At 39.7% G+C, this 24,000-nt stretch overlaps 1 protein-coding gene across 20 annotated transcripts in view; it reads left to right on the top strand.

The window, feature by feature from the left end:
- The window catches only part of celf2 (cugbp, Elav-like family member 2), a 255,452-nt gene that overhangs the window by 78,446 nt on the left and 153,006 nt on the right, over nt 1-24,000 (top strand). For 14 of the 20 annotated variants that reach the window (XM_041977206.1, XM_041977205.1, XM_041977202.1 and 11 more), the window contains exon 1: nt 10,645-10,733. The exons of 1 other annotated variant lie outside the window; for it this stretch is intronic. In XM_041977206.1, the coding sequence (XP_041833140.1) occupies nt 10,657-10,733 (77 nt within the window). In that variant the 5' untranslated portion in view covers nt 10,645-10,656. Of the gene's footprint in view, nt 1-10,512; nt 10,734-24,000 lie in introns of those variants that run through there. 5 more of the 20 variants (XM_041977218.1, XM_041977216.1, XM_041977217.1 and 2 more) reach the window with 2 other exon arrangements.

Below are 24,000 nucleotides of genomic sequence, written 5' to 3'. Positions count from 1 at the left end.
CGCTATAATACAATGCATGGACAGGCACGTACAGGAAGTGAGGACGTGCCGGGGCGCTCTGGCAAATAGTCTTGTGCGCGTGCACCTACGTGCACCCCAAATGCCAAGATCAATACTCTCAATCATACAGGTGACAATAGGCGCAGGTTTATTGGTCTCTGATTCACACCCTGCTATCATCACCTTCTCAAAATCACACAATCAAGAGAAGGAGGCGAGGGTGGAGGGGGGAAGTTTGGTGGCACGTGGTGTATATGTGAAAGAAGAGGGAGGGGACAGAGCATGTGAGCTTGCAGGTACATGAAATGTGTGAATATGTGCGTGAAATGAATTGAAATGGGTGTGAAAGTGCATCTACTTTCTGGCAGATGCACAGTCACATGCCTTTGTAATTTTGAGTGTGTGTGTGTTTGTGTGCACATGAGTGTATCCCCACTGTGTGCAGCAGATGTGCTATATTCATCCATTTTTCTGAGTGTGTGTGTGTAACTGCATTGGAGGGGAGCGTACATCAGTGTGTGTGTGTGAGGTGTGTATGTGTGTTGGTTGTTATCAGAATGACACCATCCTACTCTCCCTCCTGCAGCCCCAGAGGATCAGTGGAGCTGCACCAGTTTCAAATGAAAATAAATGAGAGGCAGTGACCGCTACTGCCTGGGTCCCACTTTAATGAGGAAAAGGAGCAGAGAGGGGGAGGGAATGTGGAGGAGGAGGACAGAGGTGGAAGAGGGTGGGGGAGAAATTGGAGGCTGGGGGAGAGATTGGTCCAAGTTGGCAACGACAGGGCCGAGAGAGACGAATAGAGAAGAGAGGAGGTGTTGGGGGGTGGTTGTGATGAATGGACGGCCTTTCTCTGTCACCAATGCAATGGCCAATTACAGTTGGAGCACGGTCTGATGCACCGCAGGTGGAGCGGACGGTGTTTTGAGTGGCCGGAGAATATCTCTCCATTCTCCATTTGCATTGGGAGGAGAAATCGCTGTACGGTGTACAACTCGGAGCAGCTTTGGGAGCTTTGCTGGGTAATTCAATAAGACATTTAATGTCACACACTTTTGTAGGTCCAGACTGAACTAAACAAGTCTATTTTTGCCCTGTCTGGCTTAAACCTTTTACCTCTGTGGATTATATGCTCCATTAAGGATTTTTATTTTACTTCTGCAGCTTTTTAAACGCTCTCAAGAGTAATAAAACATCTTTTTTTCTCTTTTTTTTTTCTTTAAACACACATTTAAACGTCCTCCAAAGTTGAGGTGTCTGATTCAGATGTTATCAGCCCATTAAACAGATATCTGTCAACCAGGTGCCCTGGGTACATAAGAATGAAGCCTGCCTCTCTCTGCTGTGTCCCAGCTTTCTAATTAACTAATCGCAACTAAACAAAAAGGGCCGATTATGCCTTTTTTAATAAAAGGATGTTATCAGTACTGCGAAGGGATCCTCTTCCACCTCCTAGAGGTTCATTTGGCTTTTATCACCTCTAAGTGCTGTAATAAGTCCATATCTGCAAGGCTTTCACCCCAAGAGACTTTCATTTGAGTTTGCACTGCTTTGTTAGGTTTGCTCAGTAAAAGTAGTTTAGGTTTACACTTGTTTTTAGTTTGATAGGTTACACAACCTGCTTTGTTTTGAAGTTGAAAATGAGCCTTTTTTACACCATTTACCCTTTGAGTCTGTGCCTACTTTTTAGGCCTCTGCATAAAAAGTGCATACACATCATGAAATGAGTACATCTTTGCAGCTACAAGGTCTACTTGAAACCTTTGGGGGTCGTAGTAAAGGGAACATGTGTGAGATGTGCATGAATATATATGTGTTACTGGTGGATAGTAAATGAAGATGGCACATTGCACAAAAAAAAAAAAAAAAAAAACACTTTCAGGATGTATGTGAATATCTTTTTGGAACGATGCAGCTTTAGTTCTGAACCTTTATCAAATAACAGGGAAGTATGTGAACAATATACCTGCAAAAGTCACTCAGAACTAAATTAGAGATCTTTTAGTACAGACAGTTTGACACAATCTGTTTTCAAAGGTTTTAAAAGGTTAAACCAGGAGATATTTTACATGTACACTTTGCATGAGCTTCTTAATATATCTTAATGAGTTAATAACCACTTAAATTTAGTTAATAATATTTCAAGGGGGTATTGCTGCAACATTTGCACAACTTTCTCCAAAGAGTTGCTCCTTGCAAAGCAACAAAAACCAAAAGCAAACATGGGAAGCCCAACATTTGAGAAAGTTCATCATTGAAACAGAAACATGTTTCAAAAACACTGGAACAGATGTAATGCAAGATGCAGACCTAATCTTCATTAACAACCTTTTTCCATTTAGTACTTGATGATTCTGAGAGGTTGAGCAGGAAACATTTGCATTTGCACATTTGCATTTGCAAACAACAAACAATCTTGCACATAATATAGATGCACAGCTTTAATTTTATAAAGATTTTATACAGTTTAATACATTTGTCAAAAGTGGAGAAACTCAACTTGATTCGATCCTTAAAAAATACCAAAAAGAGCTAACTGACCCAAAAGAACAAAGTGTTTGTTGAGAGGCAGGAGAAAGGTTTCTACATCAGTGCTGCTGAGTGCTGTCCAATCCAGTCTTGCATGGACGATTAAAAGTAGCAGACAGCAGCACAGTGTAGCCGGGAGGCCTCTTCAGGGGTAGAAGACATCAAAAGCATTTGGGTGTGTGTGCAAAGAGAGATTCAGAGTGACCCACGCACATGTCATGTCGGGACCACCAGTGCAGGCGTCAGTGCGTGAGGGTCAGCGAGCAGGTCAAAAGGTATTTGTTCGACAGTGCTGCACTTGATCGCAGTGTCCTGTAATACACAATGCGTAGGCGGGTGTTTAAGTTTGAGTGTTTGTCTGAATCATGGTCTCTGTTCTCAGTCCAATTGGTTAGCAAAGACATCAGCCACCATCAGTATCAGCACTTTAAACTCTTGTAAAGTTACAGTTATGTGTCTTGTAATGTCTAGATTGTGGTATTTAGCAAGACTTGATCCAGTCCTCATTTCTTTGTATATGTTTCCAAGCTTTGTAATATCTTAAAATGGTCTTCAGTAATAAATATCCTGTCTTTCTGAAGGTATTTTAAAGTATTCCTTTGGACATTAGCTGATTTTCCCCTCTTTCCAGTCCATTTACCTGACCATTTTTATGATTTTTTTTTTAAAGCCACCTAACATTGACCGAAAAGTTAACGACTCCTAAATCAAAGGATGAACTAGTGCTGTGTCGACACATAACACACAACTTTACAAAGAACCCATTTTAAATTGGATCGTTAGGCACTTTGTTAGCAGCAGCCTGTTGTAAAGAAAACTTGTTTCCATTTAGTTAGTTGCATCAATGAAAAATACCAAAGATAACACAGTTTGACAGACAGAAAATAGGATTTCTGCAACAACAAGGTGATAAAGCTATTAGCTGAAAATTGGCATATCTTAGTATGGTGTGCTGTGTGTCCTTAAGAAGCTGGCCAGCCTAAAAGACTACAGCATCTGAATAGTATCTGATGGTAGCATCCTTAAGATCTGACGCAGGACCTGAGAGATGCATCTGGACCTTCAGTTGATCCATCTGCTTTTGGCCAAAGCCTCATCAGAAATGGTCTCCATGGATGGATTGTTGTCAAGAAGTCATTAAGGAAGGGAAACAGGGAGAAACATCCAAAGAAGAGCTTTGAAAAGCCAGGAGAAGTATACCTGAAGTCTACTTAAAGAATGCTGTTCTGAAAATGTTCAGAGTGTGTTGAAGAATAAAGCTCAGACCAAATATTAGCTTTCAACCTCATTGCTCCAACAATTACATATTTTTCTGGTTATATTTATTTTAAAAGAATGGCAGCCCAAAGTAGTGTTTGGCAGGATAATATAATAATATATATATAATGAAACACTGACTTTCTATTCTATTTTTCATAAATTATGTCACTTGCTACAGTTGGGCTTCATTATAAAGATGAACATCTTTGATATTGCATTTATTTTAGCTATATATGCTACTGTCCACATAATGGAAAATCGGAGTAGCCTTGTTTAGCCTGAACATAACAGTATACAAAAAGACAAGTCTGACTAATACAGACAATGTCTGTGGCTACAAATGAAGATGTTTTTCAATTAAATGTGCTGTTGAATTGTTAGTCACAACTCTGTCCTTGATTCAGAGAAACCGTCTATTTAAATAGTAAGAAAGCAGTGAATTGAGTGTGTTTGGATTGGTCTGTTGTGTCAGATCGTGTGCAAAACAGGTCAGCGAGCATTTATAGTAGAGGCTGCAGCCCCACAGGTAGAGCAGAGATCCATGCTAACTGGAACACAGTGTCCTAACCAGAGTCCAGCCAGGGCCAATAACAAACTGATGGAGAGATGTATTGAGTGATGAAGGAGGCAGATGAAAGCATGAAAAAGGAGGACAGGAGCCGGCTGGAGAAAATATGGGAATGAGATGTGAAGATTGAACAGTGATAGGCAGCGGGAGTGATGGAGAGAGTGTTGGAAAGAGATGTCAGGGAGTATCCATCCACTCTGTCTCTATTTTCATTTGGTTTTCTGTCTGCAGTTGCGCAGAATGGGAAAAAAATGGAGAGGCTGGACTAGATTGGGATGCCTCTTTCACCCTTTCGTTTAGGAAGTGTTTCATCTGCAAACTGATCTCTGAGCAGTGAGGATGAACGGCAGCAGTCAGGAGGAGTGTCTGGTTTGGGCTCCTCACATGTCCACTTAGGCTCAAACGCAGCTGCTTGCTTTTCTGAATTATTCATGAGCCCCTCTTTAAATATTCACGTGTGAAACGCCGGCGCCATCAACTACCCATAATCCTCTCCTCTGAGATGCAAGCAGGAAGCAAGGACTGGCCAGGATGATTTTTTTAGTTTGTGACGGACACCATAGCGGCTACTTTATTCCTTATCTTTTTTTTTCTTTTTTTTTTGGTAATTTTCTTTGTAAGACCATCTATTTTTGCCCTAGGCTCATTGTTTCTTTCTTTTATCTCACCTAACCCCATCTCCTCCTCCTCACCCTCCTCCCCTCTCCTCCTTTCTAAGTGATCGATCTGTATTGTTCACGCAGCTGAGCCCTCTCCCAGCCCGAGGTGAGACAGATGAAGGGGGAGAGAAGATAGAAATAACTAGACAGAAGGAAGAGGCGAGAAAGAGCGATGGCACTGGTAGACCTTGCCATGAGCGGTATCAAGGAGAACAAGGGGCCCCAGGATGAGGAGATGGAGTGATAGCAGAGGCGAAGGGTTAAGGCAGGAGAAGACGAGAACAGCAACAGCAGGGAGAAAATAAGGCACGGCGCTGTGTAAGAAATGTTCACCGAATCTGAACACTGGCCCTCGGTAACATCGGATGCTTTTAAGATGTCAGCACTCTGAGACCTTGAGGAAGAGTTATCTTGGCTTCTTGTTTTCATGTCCTATACACTTCTTATCTCCAGAATATGGTGGCTTATTTCATTTCTAATGATTACTTGAGCACTCAGTTGTCTTATCTATTTATCACTGAGGAAAATGCATTTTCTGAACACCCCACATTAGCTGTATTTGCATTAGACAAACTAACAAACATATGTGTCGTATTAAATGCAAGATTTAACAGCTACGACATAAACTGCATATTAAGAACAAAGCCTTTTTTCCCTGTGAAGCTGCAGGTTTCACATGATTACATTGAAAATTGAGAATGATCGTGTTTTAATAATGGGTGGAAGTTTTTTGTTTGCTGAACAGGAGGAGAGGATTTGTTTAGAATTGGAAGCAAATGAGGAGATTTGATTCCCTGATTGTTTACCAGACACATATGGCGATGTGCGTTCCAGTCTACTCACCTCAAACCTGATGCACTTTCTCTGCTGCAGCTCAAACGCCTGCACATACAGGTGGTGGTGAGCCTTTGTCAAACACTAACGTACATGTGCAGTTTCATTCTATACTGCCTTTAATCCCAATGTTGAGAAGATTTTGGTCTAAGGGATTGAATAGCTAAACAAAGGGTTTGTGTTTGAATGCATGGATTGCAGATTGAGATGAGATGTTAAAAACCAGAGATACCAGTCTACAAGGAGTGTAAAGATCAACTGGTTAAGATTGGATCATGATTCCAACCTTAAATCTGACTGAATACCTTAAAGTAGGGACCCCTGCTCCAGTCCTCAAGGCCCACTATCCTGCAGACTATATGTTTCCCTGCTGCACCACACCCGACTCCAATTAATAGCTCAATGGCAGACTTGTACAGAGCTTGTCAGAAATCCATTTAATTTGAATCAGGTGTGTTGCAGTAGGGAAACCAGGTGGGCCTTGAGGACCACGGTTGGGGATCACTGCCTTAAAATACCCAATTCTACATTCAAATATGGAGTTAATTGTGGGTTTTGCTACAGATCCTTCACCAAGTCAATGTGATTTTTCTTTGCATCAGTCATATTTAAACATTGGATCAGCCAGCCTTGCACTATGATGTCCTGTTAATAGCAGTAAAAGGTGGACATACACCAGAGTAGGTAATTACAACATTTATTTACTTACTTGCTGATAAATTCACAACATCTCTGAGCATGGCTGAAAGTAATGGATAATGTGGTATCCTAAACAGGTCTTACAAAATGCCTCAAATAATATAGCAGATAAAAAATAAAGTAAGTAAAGCTATTTAAAATAGTAATTGAATAGGGAAATCAGGAAAGCCTTTTTGGTAAAAATATTTTTAGAAGAGATCTAATTAAAGCCAGTTCAGCAGCTTTGACTGCAAATGTTCTGCTGTCTCTGTCTTAAAATGGGTCTCTGGAACAAGTAAAAGTCCTCTGCCAGAGGATCTCAGTCCTCATATAGGCTCTTATGGCTCTAAAAGGTCAGATAAATTCTGTAATAGGGTGAAAGGTCACAAAGAAAGGTCACAAAGAGCTTTAAAAGTCAAATGTAAAGTCTTAAAATCAATTTTAAAATATACTGGGAGCATGTGGAAAGACTAAAGCAGGGCTGTTCTTTGTTTTGGTTTCTGTTAAAATTCTGTCAGTTGAGCTGTACAACCTGGAGTCGATGAATGGATTTTTAGTTGAGATGTGTAAAGAGGCTGTTGCAGTAGTCGAGGTGTAAGGAGATAAAAGCATGTAAAAAAAAGTCTGTCTTTAAAAGATAGATTGTATTGTAGAAATATCTCTGTGATGATGAAAACATGACTGCACAAGTTTTGTAAAATGTTGCTCAATATTCAGGTTACAGTCAATCAGACCAAACGCTGGGGTTCAACAGGCTTTCACACAAGAAGCAAACAGATGGTGTGTTTGTTCAGTGAATTACAGTTATCTCAGTTAAGCTTGAACTGAGTTGAGGAAAGTCCTGAACCATACCATTTTTAAACATCTTTAATGCAGACTTGGTGCAGTTTCAGCAAACTGGCATATGAGGCTCTAACAGATAAAAACAGCTTAGTGTCATCAGCATAGAAGTGAAAAGAAACACCTTGGCTGCTTTTTAAACCTTATATGTTAGTAGTTCGTACTGATTTAGCCAAATTGTTGTATCCAAAATGTGAACTATTGCTAAATATGAAAATCAAGAAGGGCCATGTGTCTGGATATGTCCTTGAGGAAGCATGTAAAAACTAAATGAAAGCGGTTCCAAAGCAGAGCCCAGCAGGACACCATGTTTTACTGCAGAGATACATTTGCATTTATTGACTACAACACAAAATTAAAGTAACTAAATTAAATGAATAAAAATATATATTTATTGGCCTATTTGAAGGTAGCTAACTAATGTTACATTTATATGTAGAAATGACTCATTTTAATTTAGAATAAAACAAGAACACATAATATCCAATATTTCTTATATGTGAATGGATTAATATTCACATTTAAGAAATATTTAAAACTGTATTGAATCACCTCTTGAATATTACACCCCATATTGATTAATCTTTTATAGGACAGATATACACCTTCAGGTTTACTTTAATTGAATGATGTGTGGAAACAAAAACACCTAGTTTCTCTGAGTTTCAAGTTATTTCAATCCAGATCACATTGTCATCAGTTTTTATGAAGATAGTTTCCTTACTAGACATTTCACTAATGTGTTGACAATGAGATTTGTGGATTATCCAGTGAAACAGAGACATGTTTATTGACAGTTTAATGGTAGTCTTAAATGTAATTTGCTTTGAGCAACAAGAAAAAATCTCTGAAGCAAGAAAATCTCAGAAGAAACGGAGTAAATATAATGTTATTGTTACCTCCTGTGATGCTTTTGTCACCTAAAATGATGTTTATTAGCATTAGTTCAACCCTGAACATGAAAGCCTGTGATTATGATGAAGCAGTTGATTATATAATGTCCCGTTCAGCCCTTGTTCTGAGAAGGGTTGAGTGCAGTGAAACATGCAGCAGCGTCCCCCTCTTCTGGGACGATGCAAGCCTTGAGGCACTGATGTAGGATCAGCCTTTCCGTCCACACTCTGACCCAGGTCCCTGCATGTAAACATGCAAGCTGACCCCCTTATAGCAAAGCTGCAAGCCAAGTCCCGCCTACGCCATACACTTACCCAGCTGTACATATACATACTGAATTTTTTTCTTTTTTTTTCTTCCATTGACCCAGATACTCATATTCTTCCCCCAGAGAGCTGTCTTTCTTGGTATAAGAGAGGCTCATTATTTTACTAGAGTGCCTCCCATCTTTTTTTCTATGGAGCAGGCAGGAAGTGGGGCAACCTGGTGCAGTAGTCTTGCTGCACAGGGGTGCATTCAATCCCACTCTGGTTCCACAGGGAGGCATGCTGGATCCACACAATTAACACAGCATAAAATGGAGTCAGCAAATTATGAGCACCTTCATTATTACAAAGCTATCCCCATGCGTAATTGCACCTCTCCAAATTTGGTCAACTCATTTGAGAGTAAATCACCTAACTGGCCGTGTTTTTATTAAGGCACCACAGTGAAGCATGTGTGATATTCTGCTTGAATTGTGTGAATGCACTGAATCGTAATTGTGCATGAGTATCAGTCCAACTGTTATAATTAGCTTTTGCCTGAGCAAGAATCATTTCAACTTGCAGCTGATTGTTGACAGATTATTGTTCTGTGCACAGTGATCAAGTGCCGCCATAACGTGTGATCCCTCAACTTAAAACAAATCCCCTTAATGTATTTCAGCTGGATATTTCCTTAAAGCCCGTGTTCCCTTATTTGCAGACAGGGCAGGACTCAACTCCAAGGTTTGCTAGAAAAAGGAGATTAAATGGAGGTTAAGTTTAACCCATTGGACCAAGTCTTGAAACAGATGCAAGTATCTAAGTTGTAAAGTATATTTAATGCCTGCAGTATATTTGTATATTTTGCAGATTGGGGTGAACACAAAGTAACATGCAGGAGATTTTTCTTTAAGTTAGTTGGTATTGATCCCTCCCTCATTCCTAAACGTAACCAGGTGGTTACGAAAACCCATGTGGAAGTGATAATTAACAATTCAACAAGAGAAAAATGTAAGAAGTGCTGAGCCAGATCAAACTCTATTGAGTGACAGTTAAGTGTTTTTAGGTTGTGGATGAGCTCCTGTGAATGCTGGAAGATAGCTTCAGATGCATTGGTCTTTCCCAGATCTGAGCTTTGATTACCTTTTTTCCCCTTTGTTAAAATAAAATCATCTTTTTCCAAACTTTAGATTCATCCTATTGTCCATGTTATAGTTTTTGAGCCATTTATGACAAGATATTTTAATTTAACACAAAACAACTTGGCCATGATGCATTAGGTTTTACTAATGTACGTAGGACTGCATGGGATGTAGTCAGCAAGATAAAGCAATAATTTAGAGTTCAGTTCTATAGTAACCCCTCCTCTCTCCTAACTTTTAGACTTAGACTTCTTCTTTTAAAAGAAAAGTTTTTTTGTCTAACTATCTTGAGAACAGCAAACAAAAGCCATTTTCTTTAATCAACAAGAATGTTAACTTAAAACTGGTTTCCAAATAAATAAAAATCAGACCATTAAAATACGTTTTCATGAAAACATAAATAAATAATTGGGTGTTTGATAATGAAGCATCCGGTACTTTCAGGGGTTAAAAGATGTCTTCATGCTCCAGAAGATAATCTAAATTAATAAATCAAACCACCTTCTATCCTCATGAATATTTACAGACTGGAGTAACGAGTGCCCATCATAAAAGATAATGTTACAGACATGCTTAGGGTGATTAAGACGGTCTGTGGCTCAGGAGACCTAATAGTTAAAGATCAGCTGCAGCGCCACGCCTCCCGACTCGACACCTGCTTCTCCAGCAGTCCGTCAGTTGCGCTGTTGCAGAGCAGCTTTTCACACAGGACGGGCGGAAGAAAAGCTGCAGAAAGAAAGAAGAAAAAAAGGGGGCGAATGGGGGAGAGGAAGAGGAGAATGTGACAACTGCTGGATGCGGACAGAGTGTGTGCGGTTGGCTACGCTGCCTTTGGGGAGGCCTCGGCTCTTGCACCTGTCCCTCTCCGTCTCCGCGGCCAGGCGCAGTTTGGGCGAGAGCGACGCTGCTTTCTCTGTCAGGGAGGGCGCACAGCGGCGGAGGCGCACACACACTCACACACACGGTACTGTAGGCTCACACTTACACAGGGCAGGCAGGCAGGCAACATGACTTCATCCTACAATCTGGATTTTCTGCCCGATATGATGGTGGAGAGCCGCCTGCTCGTTTCCGGAGACAGAATGTAAGTTATTTCCACCTTTTTCTCTTGTTCGCTGCTTATGTCTGTTTTTCCCCCCCTTTTTGTGTGTGCATGTGTGCACATTGGTTTTATTTATTTATTTAATTTACTGTCCTGAAAAGCAGCTGTCCGATGTGGAAATGTTTCTCCGCTGCTTGATATGTGACCAGAATCGGGGTCAGAATGAACGCGATAGCCGACGTGACTGTATCTCAGTGTTATTGTGTTACTTATGGTTTGTTGTTATTAATATCCGTCGATAAATTGTGCGGGGATCGCAGGAGCGCCCGGGGCTGTTATCAGCTATAGACAGGATGAGAATGAATGAACGCCATTATGGGGAATTAATGCCACCGCCGTGAATAAACCTTGTCTTTATGAAGCTGTATAATCTGCCGCGCGTCGTCAGATTGTTGTTCGGGCGACTCTTAAAACATCCTTAGCATCGGCTTCCCATCTCGCCCCGTGGAGCAGAGGAGAGGGGAAGTTGCTTTGATTTGCGGCTGCCGCCCTAAGAATATTTCTCTGGGTCTTGCCGGACTGGAAAGCGGTGTGTTCGGAACTGTGCTGCCAGCTATGGGAGCGCACCACGCTGAGACGCATAAAGACTACTGAGTGGATCTGTCTCTCCTCCCTGCTCATTGTAAAAAGAAAAAGGGTGGAAGATGGGAGTGATCAGTCACATGAGACTGATTTAACTCCACTAGAGGCGTGTTTGCACCCTCATCGCATGTTATTCTCCGCACTTTAGACACTTGGTGGAGGTGAATGCATTTGCAGAAAACATTCTGTGACCAGGAGAGACGAGCAGTAGTTGATTAAGAACACGCAGGAATGCGTGGATGACTGCTTTCCCGTGCGTTTCAATTGGATTTGTTATAATTCAGTTAAACTCTGGAATTTCTACAGCAGGGACAAAGGGAGGTTTTCATCCCGACATCATGGTCATGTGTTTTTTCCACATGCAGCGCATGTCCCACTTATGTCCCCTCAGCTCACAGCTCCCATTTGTTGACGGATCGTGTTCCTTTTTCCCCAGCAGTGAAAACCTTCACTGTGCTGCAGTTCTTCCTTTTATTTTTCCATGAAGGTCTCTTCCTGGTATTGCTGTTATTGAATCTTTGATATAACTTTGTCTTGTGAAAAAATAAAAACCTTAAACTCACTATTGAACTGTAGAATGCTGTTTTAGCTTGAACATGTGAATCAGAGCTCAAGTCTTGTCCTCATTCTTTATATATAAAAAGAAAAACGGGAAATAGCAGATTTATTGACATATAAGCTGAGCAGCTTTATTCTTTAGCAGTCTGAACCCTCTTTGACAAGCTTTGTCATCTTGAGGAATTCTCCAGGCTTCATGAAGGACTTTTCAAAGCTCTTGTTTAGATGTTGGCAGTGGCATATCCAGGAAATTTTTAAAGAGGTGGCCAATCAATAATTGCCATTTGTGATGTCCACCAGGACCATTGTTAACTTTGGTTATAATCAGTCTGTAAAATTCAAGATTCTTGGGTGTCTGGAAACCTTTAAATTTACAGACTTGATTCCAATGTCAAATCCAAAACTCTGTTTACAGATTTTTAAAAAATATTATACAAGATATGAACTTTGAAAGAGTTCATTGGTATTACAAAGTTCAGCTGTTATAAAAATTCAACACTAACCAAAAGCAGTCTGCTTTTAACCCATCACCAGTTACACCAGTTACAGGAGCAGTGGCCATAAATTTTCCCTTCTCTTTCCCAGCCCTTTTGGGTTTGTCTTTGGATGTTGGCTGTCTTTTGTTCTGTTCTCTGTCCAGATGATCTCACACTATTTCAGTAATGTTGAGGTCTGGATAGCTCAGTTGGCAGAGCATCTGTCTCCCATGCATCAGACCTAAGTTTGAATCCCGCAGGGGCCATATTACAACGGGGGCAAGACCCTTTACGCTAACCTCGTAATCTCAGACGTAAGTTGCTTTGGAGAAAAACATCTAATTTAATGTAATGAGGATTCATCTGGATTTTTCAGGCCAGTTCTTGTGTCATTTGGCATACCTCAGTCCAGGGATCTCAGACTCTAGTCCTTGAGGTCTACTGTCCTGCAGATTTGAGATGTTTCCCTACTTCAACATTCCTGACTCAAATTAATAGATCTCTCTGCAGAACCTGACAACAAGCTGTTGGATACATCTGATACAAATTCTGTGTGTTGGAGCAGGGAAGCATCTAAAACCAGTAGGATGGTGGCCCTCGAGGATCAGAGTGTGAGATCCATTCCTTGAGCTGGATTTATACTCGCGCGGCAACTGCGTAAGGTTGGTTACGGCGGAGGCTTGTTGCATTTCAGACCCGACGTGCACCCCTGCTGGCAGCCTGTTAATGTGGAAGTACTTTGTTGTGATTGGTCGGTTTGTGAATACGTGTTTCTGGATTTCTGGAGCTTCTTGCTGAATTTGTCCAGTTATCGCGGAAAAGAAGCTGCAACATGTACCGTAACCCTAATCTCAAGTATGAGAGCATATTTCACCAGCAGCAGCTACGGTGGCCCCACTGTACGCACACGCCACACGAGTATAAATCCAGCTTTAGTCTCTTCTCCCTGTTTCCCTTCCTTTTTTAAAAATGACATTTTGACAGCTTCCCCTCTATGGAAAACATACCATAGATGGATCACATGAAGGTGCAGATGCATCTTCCAGGTACTGTCTCAGATCTTTGCTGGATTTGTTTCAATTTCATAAGGAAAACACTTCCTACAAAGATCCCAATGCTTCTTCTATTTTTCCTCATATGTCCAGTTTCTCAAGCACACCCTGCACACCATGTTGAGTTATGCCATGTTCCTATTTAACTGCTCTTCAAGAATTGCATTTATGGTGCAAAAATACTATTTTAAGTAGCAAAACACCTGAAGGTCCAATTTAAACTGAACTTTACCGGAAGTTGTTCTTTTTTAAGTCAATGATCACAAAGGAAAAAAATAGATTGAAGCCGTATATGTTATTGGCCTATGAAGGTGTCACAGACATGCTCTGCTAGGGTGGACCCAATAACTGAGTTTCAAGTTTCAGTGTTTGCACAACTGATGTAAGTATTTTAATGCATATTTAGTGTCAAATTCTATTAATTTTTATATGTTATTGCCTCCAAAACCTCTTTTGGTGATATTATATCTGTCAAAGAAGTATTAAACATGTTTTTGATCTCTGCAGAATTATTGGAGATCAGAAACACCAGCAGCGCTTTTATTAGTTTCATATCATAAAGCCGCATTAATTCCAAAAGTATTTAATGATATAAGTGTGGTGTGCACTTTATCCATCCCAGTTTCTCTCCATTGACTTTTCTTGTAGTCTATTACCCAGATACTCTTGTGACGAGACGGTTTTCTCATTAATCAGTGTCATCTGTTCTCACGGCTTGGGCCTGCGGGGGTGGACGAGAAAGCCATTGCACTTCCAGCCACCCTTCTTTCTTCCTCTGATGTGTTTTGCATCACCAGTTGCGGCTGTATCTGCCCTGGAGTGAAGGATTTATGAATGTGTGTCGCTGGAATTAGACAGGCCTATCTGTGCCCTCTTACCCAACCGGCTAAGAGGCGGACAGGTTGAACCAGATAGCGCTTATAGAGATGACACTTTGTATTTACGTGAACACGCCTCTGGAGCGAGGCTATTTAGCTCTTGAGAGGTGCTTTAGGTAATCTTTTGACTTCTGTGTTTATTTTGTGGTACTTAACGGCACTGCTTTCCAGAGTGGCAGATGTAGGAATTTGCATTCATGCCAGCATTTTAACTTAACCCAACATGATACAGTTTGGAAATGATTTCTCTTCCTGATTTCTTATGGCTGTTTTCAGGTTTGGAATTGGTTTTGTTGTCTTTCCCTGTCTTTGCCGCTTCCTGTAGCGACTCTTCTCTTTGGCACCGACAGCCCCTGACAACAATCAGACTTGACAAATATTAGCTAAGATCATTCAGTGTGAGCGCTAAGTGGAACTAACAGTTTAAAGTCTCTATCGGGCTCTGTCAGACTTTGAAGCAGGAAAAACGGGGTAAAGGGAGAGCATCAGGAAAAATGGAGCAGGACCTCTGCCCTTGACTTTCCACTCTTCCTCCTACAGCAAAGCCTAAACTGGGGTCTGTGTCTGGGAAATATGTGACCCCTTCACCTCCTTTGACTGTGTGATGAATCTCCTTCTGTTACAAAACTGTAAGATTTCTCAAGGTCTGTCACACATGTAGGCTGCAGGAGGTTCAGCCTTCAGAAACACTATCCATCTATTTAATATCTAAGCAAACAAGGCCACAGGGTTTCTAACTAGAACAAGGAGGCAGACTCACCATCAGGTTTGACGATGGCACACTGATGCCAAGTGTGTACAGAACCCAGCATTTCCAAAGACAACCTAAATGTACAGCTTACCGCAGATTCTCTTTACAACCATCCCTCCCACTTATACCTTCACTTCCCCTTCCTGACCCCCTTCCAAGCATGAAGGGACACAAATCATGAACTCAACAGCTGAAAGGGTCCAATGACAGACAACATAGGGTTCTCATGAGAAATGTCTGTGCATCTGTGTGCTGAGGGGGCGGGGTGGAAGGACTATAGACTGTTAAATGGAGGAATAAAATACGGTTTGTCTAATCTAACAGGAAAACCATCATCACCGCTAATGCTTGTTTTTAATTCATTCCATTTAAATTTGACCATTGTTATGCAAACCTTGATCCAAATGTCACTTAAGAGGAAATTGCATTTGGATGATCACAAGAAATACAAAATCAAGCATTCCCTGTAGTGTTTTAGTGGTGAAAAAAAGATGAAGTTAGATGGAAATTTGCAGTTTTTTACAATCGGTATCCCTGCTTCAATTTACAAAAATTACATTAAACAGTGTCTAGCAAAATAGTAGAATTGCAAAAATGCTAATTCTCTTACGACTCATGCAAAACAATCACCATATTAGAATCCGGTTTTCTTGTTTTAAATATACACAAATCTATTGCAGAATAACAACGAAAAGATATTGCAGCTGTAATAGCACCTAGAAATTCTGCAACATCCTGGTGGGCTTGATTGAAATCTATAAAAGCTCCACAGATTGCCCATTCAATATGGATCGAATAACAGATTAAACATGTAGTCAAACAAAAATTGCAACTTAACCATTATATAGAAAGTAGATAACAACCTCTGGCAAATCATGGCTCGTACAGATGATCAAACCGATACAGCAGAGTAATCTTAGAAGTGAAGAAGAAGTGAAGAGAGATCAGGGGAGGGAGCAGAGTGAAAATTGACATTGGCAGACAGGGAGACAAGTCGTAGAGGGAGGAAGGCGTGAAAGAAGGTAGAGGAGTGATTGCTTGACAGCGTACAACTCCCCGGACAGACATCTGGTTGGATTTGAATTGTGACTTATCTGGTGTGGAGATTAAGAGAAAATACGAAGAAAAAAGGGGGACTTGTAGTGGCGGTGGTGGTTTTTATTCTTTCTGAGCAGGAGAAAGACCCCTCTGTCTCCACTATGAGAAGGATGCAGTCTGAAATGAGGAAAAAAATACATCAACAGAAGACAAAGCCCTCTTTAAATCTTTTTGATGTTTTTGTATATACTGTTGTTTATGTAGGAAACGTATACAGTGTGTGTGTGTGTGATATATGATGTGATGGAGTCGTCTTCACGCATCACCAGCTGCAACATTGTTTTATGCTGTTTTTTCTCTGTGTGTGTGGTGTCATAATGATGAATGTCTTTTCTATGCTGGGGCTCAGGAGCAGTTGTCTATGGCTGACACCGCGGTATGTAGGTGGTGATGTATCACGACCGTGAGGCTGAGGTCTCTGCGTGGATGTATGTGTGTGGCAGGGGTGTGGTTGTGTATCAGCAGGTGTCCATATGGATACATAACAGAGTCAACAAACATCTTTTAGATGTTGTAATTAAATAGTTTGTGCATTTTTGCCTCCTGTTTCTCTGTAAACATTCATCCACATGTGCACAGTGTACAGTCAGGTTTTAGTACATCAACATTTTCCTCTTAATTAATCCTATTTAAATATTTAAAATTAAGATATGACGTTTGTATACTTTTTTTAAAACTGTATTTATTCACAGATAAACAGTGGCATTGATAATTTAACACATTTATGCCTGACCCAAGAAATAATTGTCAAAAAAAATTTTTTTAGTCTGAAGTGTTTTTTTAAGATAAAATGTCAAAATAACTGAAAAATAAACAAATAATTATCCTTAAATACGTATACTTTAATACAATGTGATATGTCAGAATTATTGTAGTACTTAAAGTATCCAGACTACAAGTTGGTTGTAATTCGACAAAAACAAAAGTTCTACCTTAACACGGTGCAATAGGTGTGTGTGTTATCGTTTCTAAATCTTGAGAATTGGAATAGAATCGATTCTTGAAATTTGAATCGATACCCAGCCCTAGTGTTAAATGTGATAGGCACAGCATTAAAGGGTTAATGTTATAAATTTAAACATGTGCGGTAATTAAAATTTTGTTTAGCAAGTATCTAACGTGTTGCTGCAGAAACAGTGCAAACCGCCCTCAGTTACACTTCCAGTTATTCTCTGTTGAGAAACTTAATGGGATTCATTAATAGACCAGATGCATAGAAGATGGGATGTTGCCTCAGACCTGCATTCTGTCTATTGGCCAACAGGGGGCAACTTTTAGTTTTAGTTAAATGTCACCTAATTTTAACAATTCAGTGCAGACAAGCTGGAACATAAGGTAAGCTAGCTTTTAGCTAGCTACTTAGTCCACAGTATGTTAACAATGATTTACTTTTTCAGCCGGAAAGAACAATGGTAGTTTCTCGCTGTTGCTTTATGAATGTCTTCATCCTTTAAAATAAACTTCATTTGTTATATTGTGCTGCACTGGAACAAATGCAAGTTCATGCTCTCACCTTTTGCTCCTTGTATGACTTCTTTTTTTTTTTACTTTGCATCTCTAAACAAGAAAACTGCACATGTTGCATGTTATTGAAAAGACATTGTTGGCATAATTACCTTTTCACACCAGCCAGAATGATGCTACATCTCCAACCAGTGCTGATCTCTCCTCCTTTGCTCTTTATGCAGGAATGAGCTTCAAAATATCTTCAGCTTATAATCACTCCCATTTTTATATATTTTTAAAGGTGTCTTAAGAACTTTCTTTTGTCACGCTCCAGATTGTCTTTATTGTATTAACATTTGAAATAATCTTTTCATGAAACACTCCTTTGTGAATGCTAACATCTTGACCAGGACTCCCTGAGAGAAGCAGTCTTGTATCTGAATTGGACCCGTCCTGGTAAAATGTGGCAATTAAAATGGAATAAATAAAACTAAATTTAATGATGCACAAAATTTAAATTTGAATCAGTTTGTGTTTAACTTCAATACAACCTCTCCACAAAGGAGAGACATACCCAAAGCAACGGCTAAGGAAGGACCTCTGGAGTCGCTGGTGGTGGATGATCTAGGGTGGTAGTTACTTCATGTAAGGCTCCACTGACATTGGGAAGACAGTTGTTAGAGAGGAGGGTTGCACGGAAGTAAGACTGGAGGGGGACTGATGGAACAGAAAGTGGTTTTAAAGAACGATTGATTTGGTTCAAGGTCGTAAACCAGAAGACGATTAAAAGTCAGAAGGGGAATTATGAATGAGTTTAACAGCGTGGGAAAATGGAAGTTACAAAGTGAAGCAGAGCAGAAAGTCAATACATTAGAGAATGAGCAAACATGGAGGAACAGCTCTCCTTTACTGAACTTATGCATAAGCTCGATTTAAATTTTATGTACCATTTGTCACTAGATAACTCCTTTGGTCATTTATTTGTCCCTTTTTAATACCAATCAGTCCTGTGTTATATATCATCAGAATGCCTTATTAGTTACCTTTTACAGCGAGGCATAACTTGCAAGGATCGTGCTTCTGTAGAATGAACAGTTAAACATGTATTCAAGATTCAAGATTCAAAGCGTTTATTGTCACATGCACAGTAAGGAAACAGGTTTCCCTGTACAGTGAAATTCTTACTTTGCCATCCACACTGAATGCCATAAATATTCAAAGTATATAGTATATATGTATGAAGTGTCCCTGCAATATTCTCCTTGCAACCACCTGGCTGCACTTGATTCTTACAACAACATTGAATACCAACAGAACAAAATTGCAGGAAATATTGGATATTTATTGGAAGGTGCAACTTGCATATTTAACTGGGTTGTGTTCCACAGGTGACAGAAGTTACACCTTGTTGTAAACGTGACTAATCAGAGTTAAAATTATGTTCAACACAACACCAGTTGGTATTATTAAAGGAGACAAATAATCAACCAAGTGTATGTTTCATAAAGTTTTTGTGCCAAGTTTTTAGATAATTAAGGGATGTTTAGATCACATTCCTTCCAACATCGAGCAATTAGCTTGTGTTTTTTTTTTCTTTCTTTCTTTCTCTAAATGATCTGAATCACTCTACAAGTATGGTGGATGTTGTAGGATAAGGATCAAGTTACACTTCACAGTAGATGGCTGCTCTGAGAATCTGCAGGCTGTCCATGACCCAACACAAATCTGTCCGAAGCATTCGGTTTTAATTTTGCTTCTGGAGTGAGTGGCTGAAACTTGAGGTCTCAAACTAAGGGCTCTGTACGTTGCTAGCTTTAACCACTGTATTAGCATTAACATGCATGAAAGAGTTAATATAGTAAATTTTTTTTTTTTCTTTAGATCACCTTTGAGCACCATCAATTTTACTGCCACCTTGTCAACCTGCAGCTGTGTTTCCATTACACCAAGCAATGTGCAAAACCTAAATATTGCAATAAAAAACAGGTACTGGAAACACCTAAATTTCAAAAAACCTTTTAAATATTGCTAAAAAGTAAAGGCGGTGACGTATGAGTAGACAAAGGAGGAGACAGAAATCGTTTACAAATAATTAAAGAAACAAATATAACTGCCATCCTTGATAGTAAAAAATAGCAAAATGCGGAGTTTTACAAAGAATTAGAAATCTCGATCCTCGTCAAAGTGGAGTCTCGCGGGGCGAGATTTTATTAGAATAATGGCTCATGCACTGAACACCATTCACTGGAAACACCTGAAAATTGCAACTGCACTTTGTCAGAATTTTAAAAATATTGCTTTTATTTTGTGATAAACTATAATTGAAACACAGGTATTGACGTCAGACTAAAGACAAATTGACAGATCTTCATCATTTAGTCTGCATTAAAACCATGCAGGAGAAAACTCAAGTTGTAGATGCCGGTTATGATAGAAGTTAGCTGTGAGATGGAGCCGGACTTTAGCTCATGTTCATCCTTCGCAAAAAGGAATTTTGATCTCCCGCTTCGTATTCTGACCTTTAAGTGCCACACACCAGCAGAAGGCTGCATCATTTGATAAATCTGAGCTGGCACTTTGTGTGCATGTTATATTGTAAAGGCAACTATTCCAGGCGCAGAAGTCAGGAACAGAGTGGAAATGTGATGCTGCTTTGTGTTTATGACCGCAACATGTATCAACCATAATCTGCGTGCAGAGTTTTTCTTCTAGCTGATGATCTGCTCATGATGGTGTTATTAGAGACATTAGAAGTGATAGACATTGTCCTGTCATCTATCCTGTTGCTTGCAGAGTTTTTTTCTTTTCCCTGTGATCCTTTTCTCCTCCATCCCGTCGGATTCTTGTCACCATAGCAGATCATTTTTTTCTGATAGATTGGAGTCCTACTGCTCCGGAACATTTAGGTGCACTTGAGCATCTCCATCTATCTGCCTTGATTACTGTATGAGTGTGTAAGCCTGCAGCTCATTGGTCTGCTCATTCAAGTCAAGTACATATTTAAACAGCTCACACAGACTTCACATTATGAATGAAGCTGTGCAAATGAGAGTTTTGTGTGTGATTGTATATGTGAACAATGCAGAGTTTTTTGTGTGTGTTTTTCTGAGAAATGTGTAAAGTGTGGGTTTTCAGTGCTTCGTGCACATATTTCATCTCACGTACATACAAAGAATATCCAACACGCATACCGATGCAAACACTAGCACAGTCCGCATGTTGTTCGTGTCATGTCCCTGAGTCATAGTGACAGGCAGGAAAATAACCTTTAGTAAATCTTAAGTGACTAAGAAAACACAGTTTCTGTGAGGCTTTCCTTTGCAGCATCCCTCCCTCTCTCTTTATTTTTCCCATCATTTGCTCCCTTTTGTCATCTCATTGTCAACTGTCAGCTGCTGCATTTGGACTATGCCATGGCATTACTGTGCCTTGCCAGAGGGAGAGCTTACCGCATGCATGTCTCGGTGGATTTCTCTACCCCTTTTTTTCCCCCCATCCCTTGCATTATCCCTCTCTGGCCTGTATCTTCCTCGCTTTCTTTCTGTACTCTCACTCTCTCCCTCCCTCTCCATTCAAGCGTGCTAAATGCTTTACCTCTGTCAACTCTTGAGTCTAAGAGGAGCTCATTATTGTGGAGAAGGAGGTATTTGGGATTAGGAGCAACATTTGTGGACCATGGCTGTTGTTCAGCTAAAAGAGCCATCAGAATACAGAGAGGGATGCACTCACCTGTGTTAGTTGGAAATATTAGTAAGTAATCACAAGCACTGAGGAGTTATTTTAAATATATATCTACAGTATTATTTATCCTACTCCTGCAGAGTGTCTCACTATCATAAAGTTTCATTTAAAAAAAATGATGGAATTTCTGAAGCATTTTAAGTCATTTCGCTGGTGGCCAGTTGTGCATTTTATTTAAAACTGTTTATAACAATCCAACTATTGTGTGCTTATTTGTGATTTGCCAGGTTTTCAGAAGTGAAAAAGCAGGCAACTGAACTTATTTTATACCCAATTAGAAATCATTTTAATATTTCAGATTTTTTTTATGTAGTTTTAGATAGAATAAAATTAAAATAAAATAGATATAATGTATTATAACATAATAGAATTATTTTATTTACATTTAAATTAAATTTGAATAATGATGATTTCTATTGATGATGATTAATAATTATTAAGGAATAATAATAGATAAAATTGTGTTAGAAATCCCCACGTGGCATGAGGAGCCAGTGAAGGCAGGAAAAATTACAATCTTTTACAAAACATTTACATAATGACAAGATAATAATCTGTTATGTTAGTTCAGCTAAAACCGTATTTTTACATTACGTCAACACATTAGTCCTATTTAAAGTCTACTAAATTTAAGACTTATTAAAGATAAGGCTTTTCAAACAGAACATGTAGCTGGATGTTAAGTAATTATTTCATGTGTACATCGAGTTGCACACAAACATGGGGTCTGACATTCTTCAGTTTCCACCCCTAGGTTCATCCTGAGAGTAACAGAAAAAGGTTATACACTGGTGGTAATACAAAATGTCCAAAAGTGATCGTGCACACCTTATTAGTTAAATAAGTAAATGGTACAGATCAATTGTCAGTTATTTTGGCTCCTGACTGAACTGGTCAACTGGAAGAAGCCCAAAGCCAACAAGCTAAAAAGGGAGTCTGTCATTCATCAGTCAATAAATAGTCCCTCCTGTGCAGTTAAACATCCAAGTTGAGTTAAAACAGCTCAGCTTAGCAGTTAATGTAAATGTTCTGCTAGAAATCCCAACTTAACCCTCCCATTATGGTCTGGAGGAAAGTAGGATGTTAAAATTATGAGGGAATATCACAGAAAGCAACAAGCTTCTCTTCCACTAACTTAATAGTTTTTGAACATTTGTATCCTTTTCTTTCTGCATCCTTCCCTCGACAGTAGAGGCCAAGTGCTGTGTTGTTTGAAAAATCAAATATATTTCTGTGAGATCACACTAGATCTAAAGGTGGGCATTCTCATGCCCGTTCTTATGCTTGACCAGGCACCTTTTTTACACATTTCTTACTCTCTTTTGTCTCCATCATATCATCAAATAAAAATGGGTAGTTCATTTTGGCTCCCTGATTCCTGTTTGGAAATTCCCACTGATCATATCTGGCTGTCTAACATCTCTCTCATGCATACTTCACACACTGGCCTCTTCATTACATTTGCTGGGTGTTTCGACCACATGGCAGTCTCCTGGCGACATTAGACGGCACTGAAACTTCAAGGGTCTGATCACATGGCATTCAAAGCTCACGGAAAGGTCAGCACCACCTGCTATCAGCGTGCAGAACATCTCCTGCACGACACTCTTTGCTTTTCAAAGAGACCATCCACCGTGTCCTCATTTTTGGGTTTTGTTTCACTCTTTGGTGCTAATTGGTTCTTTTCTGTGGCATCTTTCACTTATCAGGTGATAAGGCGCTGTGAAGTAGTCTTCTTGCTGTTACAGTTGATTAAATTCAGCTAGGTGGCATTCATTAGTATGTTTTTGCTCATATACTTGTACCAATCAAGACAAAACATAACTTGGAGTTAAATCGCTTCTAGGAGGAAAATAAAACGGGTGCTTGAAATTTGTAAGGACAAGAAAAATCTTTTTAGAAAGGCAGAATCATTGTTGTTTATTAATAATATGGTAGAGAAATTATGATTTTTTTTCCCCCAGAAAGATTACACATTATTATCTGTTAATGATGGCAGAAGGAAGCGAGAGTAACTTCAGTCAGTATGTGAATGAAGGAGAATTTGTTGTAAGTTATCTCCATGGTAGTGTCTTGCAGAGAAATAAGCATTTTTATGGGGTCAAATTGGCCATAAAAGTCCCATTTCTGTTTAAAATGTGAGCATCAGCTGATGGATTCAGCCATTAAGAAGCTCTTTTAATGGCCTCTTTTTAAAATATATACAAATATTAGACTTATGAATTCTGTCAGTCTGTGTAGAATGAAGTGATTTTCTTGGATTTATTGCTTTGAATCAAAGGTTCAGATACTGTGGTTCTTTTAATTATAGCCAACAAAATTCAGCCACATTGTCTTTTAGGTGATGAAATATTCAAGAAGATCTAAAAATGACTATTAGGACAGTCCATTAGCCTCTGTGAGCCGCTAGCCTGACCTTATAATTGAATCTAAGAAACCTCCAGCCCTGCATGAGGGATTAATCTAAGTTTTTCTACCTAAACCGTAAGGTGCTGCCCAGCTTCGACAGACCGTGTTTCCTCCCATAAATCTGTCTATTTCATCTCCTCTCCTCAGTCTGACTCCCTTCATTTCCATCTCCCACATCTATTTTGTATGGGCACTGCAAAACATACACGTGGGCACACATACGCGCACACAAAAGCACATGTATCTATTCACAGTTGC

This window comes from Melanotaenia boesemani, chromosome 23, assembly GCF_017639745.1.
Source record: "Melanotaenia boesemani isolate fMelBoe1 chromosome 23, fMelBoe1.pri, whole genome shotgun sequence".
Classification (NCBI taxonomy): Eukaryota; Metazoa; Chordata; class Actinopteri; order Atheriniformes; family Melanotaeniidae; genus Melanotaenia; species Melanotaenia boesemani.
This window is presented reverse-complemented; position numbering and strand designations above follow the sequence as displayed.